The sequence below is a fragment of the Halichoeres trimaculatus genome, unplaced genomic scaffold, assembly GCF_033239565.1.
Source record: "Halichoeres trimaculatus isolate MK-OKI-2021-1 unplaced genomic scaffold, fHalTri1.1 fHalTri1_scaffold_5, whole genome shotgun sequence".
Lineage (NCBI taxonomy): Eukaryota > Metazoa > Chordata > Actinopteri > Labriformes > Labridae > Halichoeres > Halichoeres trimaculatus.
The window spans coordinates 25797098-25812370 of NW_027437183.1; the positions used below are offsets into that span (position 1 = coordinate 25797098).

A 15273-nucleotide genomic window follows, 5' to 3' on the forward strand; every position below is an offset into this window, starting at 1 on the left:
GATGTCATGCATTCAAAACCTTTTATGATGTCTCAGCTGTTGCACAAATAGGTTGGGCAGCTATGAGTAGCTTCTGGTGTCAGCCTGCGTGTCCGGATGGATGGATGGGATAACCTCATATGGGCTGTGACTCATCATCTGATGCAGCAAACCAAAGCACAGAAGCTGCAAACAATGAAAATTAAATCAAATTAAAACAAACAGGCAACGCTTCCTCTTCCAGTGAGGTGATACTAATTCCACTAACAACTATCGAGGTCATGGGTATTGATGTTGAATTTTGGGGAGAGAATTTTGCAAAGGATATTTGTCATTTTGTGTGGGTGTGGCATTTTTATAATCATACTAAATGTCACTAGGATTAACCCATGTGTGGATTAGTGTGGAATTGTGTGCTTGTCTGTGTTTTTTACTGCTTTCTGCCTCTCAGTCACACACAAGCACACACGCACAGGCTCGAGCATAAACGTGTGTTTTATCACTCTGATATTTGTAAGTAACTTTTTACAGGAAGTGCTTCTAATGACAAACCCATTTTATTGGCCCATAGGGAGCTGCTGTCCATCTCTCATGGCAACCCCAGACGGGAAAAGGAACCGCCCAGACCGTCGGTGCCAGAGTGATATCATCTGATCATCCACCTCTAGCACGGGCGCTGAGCCACACGGTGCATTTTCATATAGTGGAAGGTCTTCATCCTTCACTCTCCCTCTTTTATATTCCCAGCCTTTTATCTTCAAATATTAATCCTGCAGAACTAGTGAAATTGGCTTGTCATATAAAATGGGAAGTTGTGAGCGTTATTTATCTGAATGGGTGCCAAGTGAATTAGGCTTATTAACTTGAATCTGTAAAATCTCTCTCCTTTTTTTTTTAAACCTCAGGCTGAATGTAGCTTTCTGTTATTGATGCAGTCCATTAGTTGTAATAGTAGTCTGTCCGTGGAGTATCAGTTGTCGCTGAGCTTGTGCCTGAGTGCTCTTAATTCCCTGCAGAGCTAATCTGTACAAGTATCCTTTCAAAAACAATATGACAATCAACTACAATGTAGAGCTTCAATGAGCATTGGACATTAATACAATCATTACAGTGGCCCCTGGTGTGTGTTTTTAATCTTAATTATTGTTATCTCTGTATTTAGGTGGAGTAAAACCAAAACATGCGTTTACACAAAATAACATGAATAGATACAGTAAGTAAATTTGGGTCCAAATCTTTTTTTTTATTTTTTTATTGCACTCACAAGGAAATGAATGGTGCGCATGAATCAGAGTTGTGTCATCCTTATTTCTTACTTGCTGTCCTCTGAGTTTATGAAAAGTGTGATTGTCCATATGACACCAAAACTAGATAAATCTGATCTCTCAAATGAAGTGTGATGATGTCTTTATCATAAGCAACAAGTCTGACATTGAGATGGCATATTCCTGACACTGCTTTGTCAACGTGACATAAACAAAAAGGATTGCAGCTCGGTTAATACTCCAGAAATGAGTCCCCTGCAGCCTTTATAAGTTCGTGAAGTCAAATGTGGTATTTATCACAGGGCTAACTCTACTCCTACTCACTTTCCTTTGTCAAAGTTGGCCTCGTGTCACCAAGCCAAAAGTTGAGCAAGCATAGAGCTGCCCATTTTCTACCACCATAAAAGTGTGACTGAGGGGGCCATGTGCTCTCCATCCCCACCCCCATCGCACCACCGCTCTGCCCATATGTGCATTCGAAGTGGCAGCTGCAAACTCCCCCGCTTGCCTTCTGAAAAAAGAAAGTGAAAAACAGCCCCTCAAACCACGGTGAAAGTCAGAGAGCTTTTCCGGTCAGTGTCACCCTGCCACACTGAGTGTCAGAACACAAAAAGAGAGAAAAAAGGTTTTTGTATCCCTCATGTTCAAATCAACTGAAAATTCTAGGACACTAATCTCTGCAGTGTTTTTCTGCGAATATGCATCCATCATTCCACAGTTTTTGTAATTATGCTCATGCATTTATGAGTACATGTGTGCACACATCTCTCCACATATACAAACAACCTGCAGCAATCCACAAACAAAGCCCCACAGCCTCCCCATCTGCCTCATTTCTCCAGCTCCCTGTGGGAGACTGCAGGAGGTGCAGAGCAGCAGCCTGCTCAACACATTAGCAGCTCACTGACACAGTGAGTCCAGGCTGGACACATATTGCACACATTGAGGTAACGCCAGCCAAAGTCTCATCCAGCACCAATTAGAATACTACAAGACAAATGTTCAGGCAGGGCAACAAATGTAAGCGTATGCTGCACACTCACACACAAATACAACGCACACAACCTCTCTTTCACACTTTTATGCTTTCTGTTTTACATTCACCACAAACCTCAATGAAATGTCACCTCATAGAAGGACTGGCTGCTTCCTGCTGCACAATACCCACCTTATGCAAAGGAGGAACTGCTGTCATGTTTGTGTTGTATATTACACAGGTCATTGTATGTGTCTGAAAAAAATTCAAAATTAGAATTTGCAAAAGAAAGTTACAGACAAAAATATTGTGCTTTGATTGCATGGGGCTTGAATGAACAGGAGGAAGAATACACCGTATATTCTTACACATAACTCAGTGTCTGATAGGGCTGCAAAATGTTGCTTCATGTTTTTAATACATTTTAATCTAAGCTAATTAATAAGTTTAAACTGTACATCTTGGCATTGTCTGGGGCCTGTATTTTAGATGGGTGCACTGAGAAGTATCTTTTCCTCATGTAACATCTTAAAGTTTAATGCCTCATCTTTAAATTCACATGTCATTAAATTTTAAGCATCTGGTTAACATTTGACATGGCATGGGACAGTCTCATAAATCCCATGAATGTGGGAGAATTAAGCCCATCGGTCCCAAGGACCTCTGCTCACGCTACCCATCCATGTGTCACTCACTCCATTTTTTAATCTTTTATGTTCATCTTGTTATTTATTCACACAAGGCTTGGTGGTTCTACAGTTATCCCGTGATCTAGTCAGAGGAACAGAATGCAGAGGAACTTATGTGATAATGTGTGTTCTCTTTAGACACTCACCACTTTAGCACTTACTATATGAGAGACTGAGGAGTCAGCAGGGTGACATGTATTATGAGCATGTCGCCACAGGAGGTGTCTGTGGGCTTGTGGGCTTGTGTATGGTCTGTGTGTAAGAGACTGAGAAAAGGAAGTCAGAGTGCTTGCATTTTTCTCACTTTATTTACAAGATACATTCACATGGGCTTCCTTTCTCAGTGTCTTTCTGTCACTAGTACAGACCCAAGACAGAAGCACAAGTGTATAAAGCGTATCGCTCTCCTTTCTATGCCACAGTTTTCTTTTAATGTACAACTTTTACCTCACACGTTGATGATGCACCGATCACAATTTTATGGCCGATCACCGATCTTTACAAAGCCTGACCTGCCGATACAGAATTTTATTTTTTATTTTTAATAACTAACAGCATATACCCTCAATGTTCCAATCTTATTAATTGAAAATCATTGAACAATACCTGTGAAACAATAAAATCTTTTTGTTTTAACTTAAACAATTAAGTGTCCTGAGTTTTAGGTCTCGAGCAAGAAGCGGCAATGGCTGGCAGTCAGACCTTCCCAAAAGTATATAAGATCAGTTTCATATGTAAGGATGGGCCAATGACTGATCACTGATCCCCCAAAATTAAGGAAATCAGCACCAATCGATCAGCCAGCCGGTGCATGTCTACCTGACACAAATCAAACACATATTGTTGCACACATCAGTCTGTCATCAGCAGCAGCAATGGTGACAGAACTCCCAGGAAGCTTATATCATGAATTACACTAAATGAGTTGATTCCGCAGCCTTACATCACCAGATGTGTCAGCAAAAGCAAAAAATAAAAAGTCAGGGTGTTAAAAGGCATGGAAGGGTAGAGATCTTGTTCAGCCTCAGAAGGTAATGAAGTGAAATGATAAAGCCATTATGGATGAAAGCCCCTAGTCGTCACTCAGTTGGGCTCTTACAGTACCCAGATCAGGCTCCATCCTTCAGTCTGACAACACAGTTATGGGTAAACAGAGCAGAACAGCCTAGCTGAGCTGCCATTCCCCTCTGTGCTGACCTACAGTGGTAGACTCACCCAGATACAGAAAGAAAGACAACAGTGTCAGTGTGACCCTGGATCCAGACAAAATTACATGTGCACTCCTAAGGTAAGATTTGATGATGTAACCTTTTCAGGTGTTGATTCTCCTTTTCACACTACAGTTGTCTGGGGCTTTAGTCAAACAAAGCTGAAAGTGGATACTGCACCTCTCAGCAGGTATGAAGCTAGCCATATCCCTATGTGTTTGCCAGTGAAAGAGGATTAGCCATATCCTGTCGTATTATGCTTAGACTGTGAGGATCTACAGGACACAGTCACAGAGAGACAGAGGATAAGACCACCACACAACCACTTGAGGATGGACATCACTGTAAATATGGGGGTAAGGATGGCTTGATGAAAAAAAAAAAACTCTTTGGGAGTCCGCTCACACTGGAGTGCTGTTTGTGTTCAGTGAGCTTGCTTCACCAGGTCTGTTGGTGTAGGTTTGTTTGCATGTTTATATCATAGTATTTGTGTGTTTCAAGTGGTGTTGCTTTTATTGATATTTCATGTCAATGCCATTACATTTACAGTTCACTGACCTTCAGAGGAGAGCATACACATCAGCTTCTTGGGTGACACAGGGATGCAAGGTGCACTCCCTCGTAAGTGGTAGAGAAGTCTTTTCATGAAAAAAAAAACCCTCGTTCCTACATCTCTGTCATGCTAATGTCAGAAGTCATTCATCAGGAGCCTACCACTCAGAGAACAGGGAGAGTGAAGGAGAAGAGGAAGCACTGGTAGGATGTCACTCACATTAGATCAGAGAACATGGCAGATCAGCAAAGATTTGGTGGAGACTGACAGCAGATGTCATCCAGTTGTGCTTTTAAATCTTTATCTATCCACCATCCATCTCAGAGGAACTGTCAAATCACAGTAGGAAGAAGTACAGGGAGCAGATAGATGGGGATGCATGAATTGAGAAAATGGCTCTGACAGAGAGTAAAACTACACTGAGCAAAGTAAAAGGGACGTGAAGACATTCTTTGATGTCTTTTTTACAATGCAAGTTCCCCTGAGATGGATCAATGTGGAGGCAAAAAGGTAACGGCAGCCTTAATGCAGAAGTAGACTGACACTATTTAAGCTCCATCAGGCCATGGTTGGCCCACAGGTGAACCCATAGAGCTTACAAATCAACTCCCCAGCCTGCAAACTGCAAATGAATATGTCTAAAGGTGGTATTTAAGGCTAACCCTGATCAGATTAACATCAGAGAGCAACTCTCTGCTCTGTCTGGATGTCTTTATCTCTACTTATGTCCATCAACATTCCTGATGTGACTTTAAAGCAAGGGTCTGCAACCTCTACTTCTATAGCAGCCATTTTGCCTCAAATCACCTAGATTTAAACTGTTCCTGAGCGACAAAATCTACTTTACCTTCACAATAAAGACTATAAAGTTTATAAAATTCCATACATAGTTATAACCTGATGAATACTTATCTAAACAAGAAGGTTTTTCAATTTATGAAATTGTACATGTTGTGTCTTATCTCTCATTTTTAATAAATGTGCAAATATTTAATTTTATTTTTTAAATAAAAAAATGATGATGAAAAATGATGTAAAGAAAAACAAAAATTCCTTATTTCAATTTTATTTTTTAAAGCTCCTAGGATCCAGAGCTGAAGGTTGTAGACCCTGGCTCTAAAGTAACATTTCATTACCAGAATAGCAAATTTCTCTCATGTTTTAACAATAAGCAAGCTGCTAAAGCCCTAGGTTATTTTTTCTGCACTTATTTTGTGGTTGCTAATATATCAGTATCCACAGACATCAGCAGATGTTACTGCCTGGAATATTACCTTCCAGGGTAATGTTCTGCCAGGGATGTGCTGCAGCCATCTTTAATTATAATTCTGTCTTCAGCCTGGTCTGTGGTTTTATTGTGGCCGTATCTGACTTGGCCAGATGAGCATTTATAGAAAACAAGAAAACATTGTTTATTTGTCTGTATGGAAAGGGACGTCTTATCTGTCCTACAATATCACAACCATCCTAAATATCCCAAACAACAAAAAATGTTATGTGCCTGCTACTTCTGCTCTGCTGAACGCCTATCTGTGGTGACTAAAATGTTTTAGTCCTTTTAAATTGAGTTATCAGAGTTATCTATCTATCTATCTATCTATCTATCTATCTATCTATCTATCTATCTATCTATATGTAAATGTTTTTTGGCTTTTATGACTTTGGGTTTACTGTTGTACAAATCACACAGACTGTGTTCATTTGTGTTAAAGAAGTGATTCTCAACCAGGGGTACTTGTACCCCAAGGGGTACGCGAGCACAGTGCAAGTGCTACTTGGAAACATTTGATAATCTGTTTCCAACTTAAAATGGTACGCGTGTGCTAAAACTAGTTTCGTCAGGTAAGCAAATACCAGTGGCACAGCCGCAACATGTTATCTATTTTTATGTTTAATTTGGGTCAAAAAGAAGAAAATGCCATAGCATTAAAAATGTTAAATTAAGGGGATGAAATACAGTGGTTTCATTTAATAATCGGCTCTGTTATTTTACTTTTGGAGAATCAACAACATGCATGAGTGAGGGAATACTCATGGCATAACATAATGGCTCAGGGGGTACACAAGACAAAAAAGGTTGGGAACCACTGTGTTAAAAATGACAAATGAAAAACAGGAACACAGAATAATATCCATTACATAAACTACTAGGTTGGGATGACACAATTATGTCAGTTCAGTAGATTGACAGTCTATCCCTAGAAAAAGAATCTTAAAATAAGGTTTAATAATAATAATGAAATAAAAAGATTGCAAATTTTGAAAATTAATATAGGCTACTACATTGTTTCCTTGATCTTACAGGCATAGCAAAATGACTAGTTCTGTTCAGTGTTGGTTATATTTCAAAGAAACTGGTCAAAGCTTTCAGCGTGACCGGACAAAGACTCTTGGATGTGTCCAAGCTGGTCTGAAAGCCTTGAAAGTAATTGTTCTGCGTGTACAATCTGACCTTAAAAACACTGTAAGCTGCCTTTTCTAAGAAACAGGAACACAATCACCTATTTCCTCGAGTACCGATAGAAGATGTCATGGATGGAGCCGGTGCCGCTCTGCGTTCACTTGGCTGTGTCTGCTCGCTGACTGGAGAACAGAGGGAGAGGGAGGGGAGAAAGAGCAGCGCAGGCAGCAGCGGGCAAGCCACCAGCTCTGAAACCCAGAAATAAAGACGAACTTAGCTTAAATGCGTAACAAGAATTTACTGTTGTGGCAGAGAGTTCGCAATACCTTTCCGGGGACTTTGTGTACAGGACCGGGACGTTTGTGGACTATTTTATGACGGGTGGAAACTCTAAAGGAAAGAAAACAACAACACTGGAAAAAGACGGGGGTTACACACAACAGTGACAATAAAACAACACTCCCCGACAAGTGGTCCGCCTGGTGCCGAGGGTGAAGTCCGAGCAGTAAAACGGGAGAAACTGGTGAACTAGTTTTCTATTTGAAACGCTTTAATAGTTAGTTTTCGGATGGTGTTTTTGTGTGAACTTTAAACTCAGGTAACAATGAAGACATAGGGAGTAAGAACTCATCAAGTGTCTCGAAGCTGCTAGCCATCCCGCTAGCGTTAGCTGGGCTCTCTAGCATCGAGCGAATGCTAACGGCCGTTAGTACAGTAGAGTAGGCTAAGTTAGCTCGGCGGCTAACGCTAGCTGACTAGCTGAACGCATTTCTGAGAAACTTTTGTTGTTGTTCCCCCAGAGCCCGAACACTGAAGGAGTACTGTAAGAACGGAGGGGAAGGGCAGGTTCCCTTCTGGACTTTTCCCCCTCTATATATTCTTCTAGTATGATGGCTGCGGAGGTCAGCAGTGAGGATACGGGCTCGGTCACCGCAGGGACAGGGGTGGCAGGCGGAGGAGGCCCAGAGACGGCCCCTTTTCCCTACTATCCCAAACCGAGCAGAGTGCGAGTGACTGATCTGGGACAAGGACCAGCACCAGCCCTTCGTCAGAATTCAAACACCTCCCCGGACTCACTTCCTGACATGAGTATCATCTATCCTATGGCAGGATTGGATATTACCGAAGCAATGCTGTCGGCTGCAGGGAGTGGCGGGGCAGGAGGTGGACACTCAGTTTTCCAAGGAACAACCTCAGGGACCGTGGGCAGTGTTTGCAGCTCTCCCACTTCAGAGGGTCCAGTAAGTCGGATTTCACCCACATCATCAGGCCCGGATGGACCCACTGTCTTCCCCCCACTCCCTCCACCTCCTCCTCCCCCTCCAGGCTGCGGGGGGCTCGGTGGCACTATGGATGAAAGCGACATGCAGGATGGACCGGAATACGAAGAAGAGGAGGTGGTGTTCCCTCTCTCTGCACCTCCCACGAACCAGTGAGTATACAACCAGTAAAAGGGTTTAAACTGACATCTAGCAATCAACCCTTTCAAGCATCCTGTACTTTTTGATGTGTTTGACTTCCTTCCTGCAAACACATGAGGTCTTGGTGTGAACTTCTGTGGGTTCACCAGTGACTTGTACATGCTGGCGCTGTAGTTCTGATGAACATTAACAGGCCATGATATCCTCTGCATATGCTGGTTAATCAGTAACAAATCATTGTTCACATCACAATAATCCAAATATGCCAAGACATATGCTTACCCTCCGCATGTGTTTTTCACACTTAAAAACTTACTCTTGGAGGAATCAAGGAGACTGATCATGCAGGATCTGTACATTTGTTGTACACTGAATTTTACAGATTTCTTTGTCATGTGCTGCATTCCACGCTTACAGCAAAGTCTTAATGTCTGTTTTTACACTAACAGACAAATATTCAAGTGTGTTTAGTGGGGCAATGACTGACAAGGTCTTGGGCTTTGACACGAAAACAGAGTTTATTTTGCTTGGTTTATAGGGGAATTTATATATTTCTCTCAATTTGAATGTAGATCCGCTTATATATTTTGTAAAAATGCTATATAAATCAAATTTGTAATTTAATCAGGTTAACCAACTCTTCTTGAGCTGACTTTTGATAAGAAATCTGCCAAACAGCATACAAGGTTGGTATGTCATGTTACTAGTGACCTATTTATTTTCAGTGACGTGTTGTTTCTTATAATAGACAGAGACTTGAAATGGCTTTGAAAAGCACACTAAAGTTGATGCTCTGCTGCACAATTTCCAGCCTATGGCTAATTTGATATCCTCTGGTTTCCTGGACATGATATGTGAGACATACAAATGTGGTTTAAATGAAACAAGCATGTGGGGGAAGTTGTACACATCTCTAGAATGCACACTGCACATTGTTTTTTAATAGTTGCAGCTCTAGTTAAAGGCACTTGTATGAATTTATCAGGCGTGCACAGAAGCACATGTCCAAACCCGTGTTTGCTGGTGTTGTAATAACCTAAATACAGCCCTCCCATTTATTATAGTCTCATTAGAGAGCTGCTGAGCTTTGTCATTTCTGGCCTTCATAGTGTAAGATATGGAAGTGACTGGGCCTGGAGTGTGGATTCAGCTTTTATTTTAGGAGCCACTCTATATCTCCTTGTCAGATTACAGAGAAAGGGTAAGGCCAGTATTTCACCAGTCTCGCCTCTGTCGGTAATGAATGAACGACCCTAAGTGGAATAAAAAAGCTAGAATGCCTCGTTCTTACATATATCACCTCTGTGGAAGTCATTTTTTTCCCCAAGGGAAGCCTGACTTCCTCATTGGTTTGCGCTTAGATTTCAGTTTATCAACTTACAGGGTTGCCAGCGAGGCAGCGGAACAGTTGTCGCTTGTGCATGAATGCCATTGATTTTCTTTGGTTGTGCTTGTTTCACAATGACAGACTTGTAGTCAAATGTTTCTCTGCCACATTCACAAGGACATAACTTTACACACTGGTGAGAGCCAGAGTGAATCACTCTCTCACTCTACCCTACAATGAGATGCTTTACACAACAAAGTTTTGTAAGGCTCATACACAAAACAAGCCTTTCCTCTATTTCATGGTTTGTGGTTTTTGTGAATTGCTTGAAGTGGTCATTGTGCACCGGAAAAACTGAACCACATTTCTCTGAAGTTTTCAGTTATTGGGCTGCAATTTCCTAATATGTGTTATGAAGCATACATTTGCGTCTGACGAAATCAAATGAAGTAATATTTACATATATGCTGTGTAGGTCTGTCACGATAACCAATAAATCGTTCAACAGAATGATAAATAAAAACGTCCTCGGTAAGTTTGCCAGCCTCGATAAACTGACACGTGCATGCATGTTTGTCTTCCTCCTCTCTTTCCATCAAAGAGGCTGAATGAGAAGATGGCTCACTACGCCTATCTTTCCTAACATCGGGGTGCATAGGTTCTTTAGCAGATTTATAGCAGAGTGAGCATCTGTCAAAAATGCGATCTTTGGGGTGAAGACGGGGCTGCTGCGTGGACACAAGGAGAGAGCTGAAGCGAGTGTCCTGAGGGGTAAGGCGAAAACACACGCTAATATGAGTGATGGCACGAAAGATACTGTTCTTAAGCCGCCTGCCACAGTCCCAGTGTGGGAATATTTTGTTTTTCATCAGAATGAACAAAGTGTGAGCTCATGAACACCAACCAGCTGATATGTCGCATTTGTTTGAAAATAGTGGCGACGGAGAAGAAAAAGAGGGGAAGTGGAGCGGAGCCTTGTTCTTTGACAATCCGCTCTTACTGAGGCTTTTGGTCTGCAAAGTAAATAGAAATAAAAGCGCCAAATGGTGGGCGCTCAAAGACAGCTACATTGCCAAAGAAATGCAGCCCTTCAATACGGTTGAAAGTCAGAAATGTTCAAAATGTTTGACAGACAGTACGGATTGACTGGGAAAAAGTACATGTTACAAACAATTCAGGAACTGTATAAACTCCCTTTTTATTTAGGCTATAATTTTTATTGTTGTTAGGTTTTTTTTGGAGTTTCGTTTTTTCTTTAGAGACAGGGTCTATATTTTATTGTTTTTGATTAGTATGAATTATTTTCATTGACATGTATTTTCTTTCTAAAAGAGAGTCCATTTTATTTTCATTGTATTTTTTTTCTCTCTTGTTTGTTAAATTTATTATATTTTTTTGTTTAATTTATTTTATTTAAAAGATCCTGACCTTTTAATTACAGTTAAATACTCTTTAGAAATTAAAGTTTCTTGCTTTTGATATGGTGTACTCACTTTATTATCCCATTTATCATAATTACGTCAATGAGAAAGTGGAAAAAAAATCAAAATAATATTGACAATAATATAGTTTATCGGCGATAATATTTTGGAAAATTATTGTCCAGCAAAATTTGTTATCGTGACAGGCCTAATTCTGTGGATGCTCTTTTGATTAACTGTATCCTTAATTTCAAAGCTCACGGTTAAAAAAAACTAATATTTAACATGAAACTTAACCTCAGTCACTGAACAATAAGGGGAAATTATGAACAGAGGTGTTTGTGTTTGATACTCACAGGATCACCTGCAGATGGTGACATAAAAGGCTGAAAACAGGCTTGTGTAGCAGTTAGACACAGCCTTTATTCATCCTCTTGGGAACAGACAAGATAGTAGGTGCGTCCTTTGCTCTGCAGTGATGACCTAGTTAAGGAGAGGGTCTGTTCTCCTCAAGGATGTGTCGCTGATCCATTATGATCAACGAGACTGATATGACTGGACTTTCTGCGAGGTTACTGTCTCATCTTGAGGTGCTTTCCTGTAGATGAAGCCTTATCTAATACACAGGGATTCAAGCAAACTGCATCCCAGTTGTTAACATTCCTAAAGCGCTGGAGGAAAAACACTCATGGCTACGTTCTGTGGCGTGGAATCAACTTATCTTGTGTCATATTGTGTATTGTGCTTCCTCACTGTTCCCATGATAGCCTTTGCCAAGGGCGCATCTACGATTGGCACAAATGGGTGTTACACATTCACAGCTGACTACCCTGAATGATTCTGAATCTTACGTTGCCCATTTAGCCGTGTGGCTAGCTGTGCGTGCCCTCTGTAGTCTGGGTCCAAGAGTCGTCTTGTGGTCCTTTGAGCTATGATAGCAGCCTGCAAAGTGCATCTAGAAGGAGTGATGGTGGAAAACTTCCACGCTGTTGGAAACGGTCCCACTGTGTGTTGCACGCTGACTGAGCGCACTGAAACTTGGCACACTAGCAGAGAGCAGCAGAGTGCAAATGTTTGTGCAAGCGATAGAAGAGACAAACAGCAGCCACATTCATTCACACCTTTTGTACCACAGTGCTTCATTCATAAAAAATGGATGCAGCTCTTGAATCAGAGTTTTACTCTGATGATCGCTCACAAAGAGGCAAGCAGAGTTTGAAGGCAGCACAACATTGCGTGTTCCTGCTACCATCAGAAATCTGCAGGCCAGTGCCTGAGCTTAAACAAACACACGTTGGGAAACAGGTCGTTGATTTTGAGTTTCCACGAAGATTAGGAAGGATTTTGAGTCACAGAGGGTTTCCCTAAGAAGGTGGGTGGTTAGAGGAAGAAGTAAAAGGGAAAAGAAAAGTTGGATTTGAAGATCAGTGGCATTGTGAATGAGTTTACCAGATTCAGCGCTTTGCTGAGGAAACTTCAATGTTAATTGAGTATCCACAGCACCGTTTTGCCCTTTGTGTAGGGTGGCAGAGACAATTGAGTTCTGAAACGGCACAAGGATCATGTCACATAGCTTAACTGGGTTATTCCCAGTGGGAGATTGTTCCCATGGCCAAAATGTTACAGCACTTGATAACAAAGCAGGGTTTTATTAACAGGATCGGATCCGTCATTACACACTTTTGATGACTAGTGAGCCGCACAATTAGCATTAAGCCTGTAATTTCCTGCCAGACATTTTTGAAATTACTGTGCTACCTTGGCTGGAAAATATTCTTAGAGCTATACAGCTTCTGTGAAACTCTGTCTCCTAACTGATTGAGTCAAGGATGTGTGTGCTTTTGCATGGTTTACCAGACCCATCAATTGACATACCAGTCCCACTTTTATCAGTGTAAACTCTGTGCTGTGCATTGATACGGCAAAGCCTATGATTTCCATGCATTTTCACTGTGTTACGCAATGTCCTGTCATACCCTTCTAATGCCCACGCTGCCTGGACTTTTCTCTCGTGCATCCTGTTTTCAAGACTTCTGAGCCTCTCATTGTAGTCTTAACAGGATCCTCTGGAGCATTTCAGTTCTGATTTGACTCAGTTAGATGTTCTGAATGACAAAAGTGACATCTTTCTTTGTGTAGGAACGCTCAGAGTCCCTGCACATCAAATATATTAAAGCTCTATCTTTAGCACTGTCAGCAGAACAGTTTAAAGCTCAAGTTGCACAATGCACAGTTTCCTTTATTTATTTTTAACCAATTTATAACTTGAGAGTTTAGAGTTAATGTTTTAAATTCTGCAGAGAGAAACCAGCTGGATGGCCCTGCATAAAAAGATCGAAGCTCAGGAGGAATATTGAATGTGTAGATGACAGTGAAGCCTATTTTCACTGATGTAATGGTGTTATTTCAGGGTGGCTGATTCACAGCAGGAACGCCGAGATGTCTGCTTTGGTCCCCTTATGTCTGGCTGGGCATTAAAATGATGATGGTTGGTTAGCATCCAGTCTGAATGTAGCTGGAGATGTGTGGATACTTTCCCATCGCTCCATCAGTGCAGCTTGGGTCGACCTCTGTGTGCTGTCACTGTCTTGCTTCGGCAGAGGTAACAAACTTTTGCAGCGTTGTACAGTGAAAACCAATGCACTGCTGTCAGGTATTTACAGCTCTATGCCGCAGTAATTGTCTGTTGAGTAAATGGTTGACTGAGCAAAATTTATCAGTAGTAGGCCTGTCATGATAACAAATTTTGCAAGAAAATAATTTTCAAAAATATTATTGCCGATAAACAATATTATTGTCAATATTATTTTGATTTTTTTCCCCCCATTTTTTCATTGATGTAATTATAATAAATGGGATAATAAAGTGAGTACACCATATCAAAAGCAAGAAACTTTAATTTCTTAAGAGTATTTAACTGTAATTAAAAGGTCACGATCTTTTAATTAAAAATAAATTAAACAAAATATATAATAAATTTAACAAACAAGAAATAGAAAAAAATACAATGAAAATGAAATGGACTCTCTTTTAGAAAAAAATACATGTTAATGAAAATAATTAATACTAATCAAAAACAATAAAACATAGACCCTGTCTCTAAAGAAAAAACAAAACTCCAAAAAAAATCAAAACAAAAACTATAGCCTAAATAAAAGGGACTTTGTACGGTTCCTGAATTGTTTGTAACATGTACTTTTTCCCCAGTCAATCCGTACTGTCTGTCAAACAATTTTAACATTTCTGGCTTTCAACTGTATTGAAGGCCTGCATTTCTTTGGCAATGTAGCTGTCTTTGAGCGCCCACCATTTGGCGCTTTTATTTCTATTTACTTTGCCGACCAAAAGCCTCAGTAAGAGTGGATTGTCAAAGAACAAGGCTCTGCTGCACCTCCCCTTCTTCTTCTTCGTCGCCACTATTTTCAAACAAATGCGACATATCAGCTCGTTGGTGTTCATGAGGTCACACTTTGTTCATTCTGATAAAAAACAAAATATTCCCACACTGGGACTGTGGCAGGCGGCTTAAGAACCGTATCTTTCGTGCCATCACTCATATTAGCGTGTGTTTCCTCCTTACCCCTCAGGATGCTCGCTTCAGCTCTCTCCGTGTGTATGCGCAAGCACCCCAAAGATCGCATTTTTGACAGATGCTCACTCTGCTATAAATCCGCTATAGCCGCTATAGAACCTATGCACCCAGATGTTAGGAAAGATAGACGTAGTGAGCCATCTTCTCATTCAGCCTCTTTGGTGGAAAGAGAGGAGGAAAACAAACATGCATGCACGTGTCAGTTTATCGAGGCTGGCAAACTTACCGAGGACGTTTTTATTTATCGTTCGGTTAATCGATTTATTGATTATCGTGACAGGCCTACCAGTATGTTTTTTGATAGTTCATCTTGTTAGCGTTTAGACATACCAGGTCAAAAATTAGTGTTATTGACTTCATTAGCATATATTTGTAGGGATGTAATGATGCATTTCAAGACAGTTAAAATCAATACAAATGTGTGATGATTCATATCGGCTG

At 40.8% G+C, this 15273-nt stretch overlaps 1 protein-coding gene across 1 annotated transcript in view; it reads left to right on the forward strand.

The window, feature by feature from the left end:
* The first annotated feature begins 7234 nt into the window (after positions 1–7234).
* LOC141790180 (ras GTPase-activating protein 1-like) overlaps positions 7235–15273 on the forward strand; it is a 29092-nt gene continuing 21053 nt past the window's right edge. Inside the window, exons 1-2 of the mRNA XM_074669861.1 lie at positions 7235–7594; positions 7872–8503. Coding sequence (XP_074525962.1) covers positions 7959–8503 — 545 coding nt within the window. The 5' untranslated portion in view covers positions 7235–7594; positions 7872–7958. The remainder of the gene's footprint in view (positions 7595–7871; positions 8504–15273) is intronic.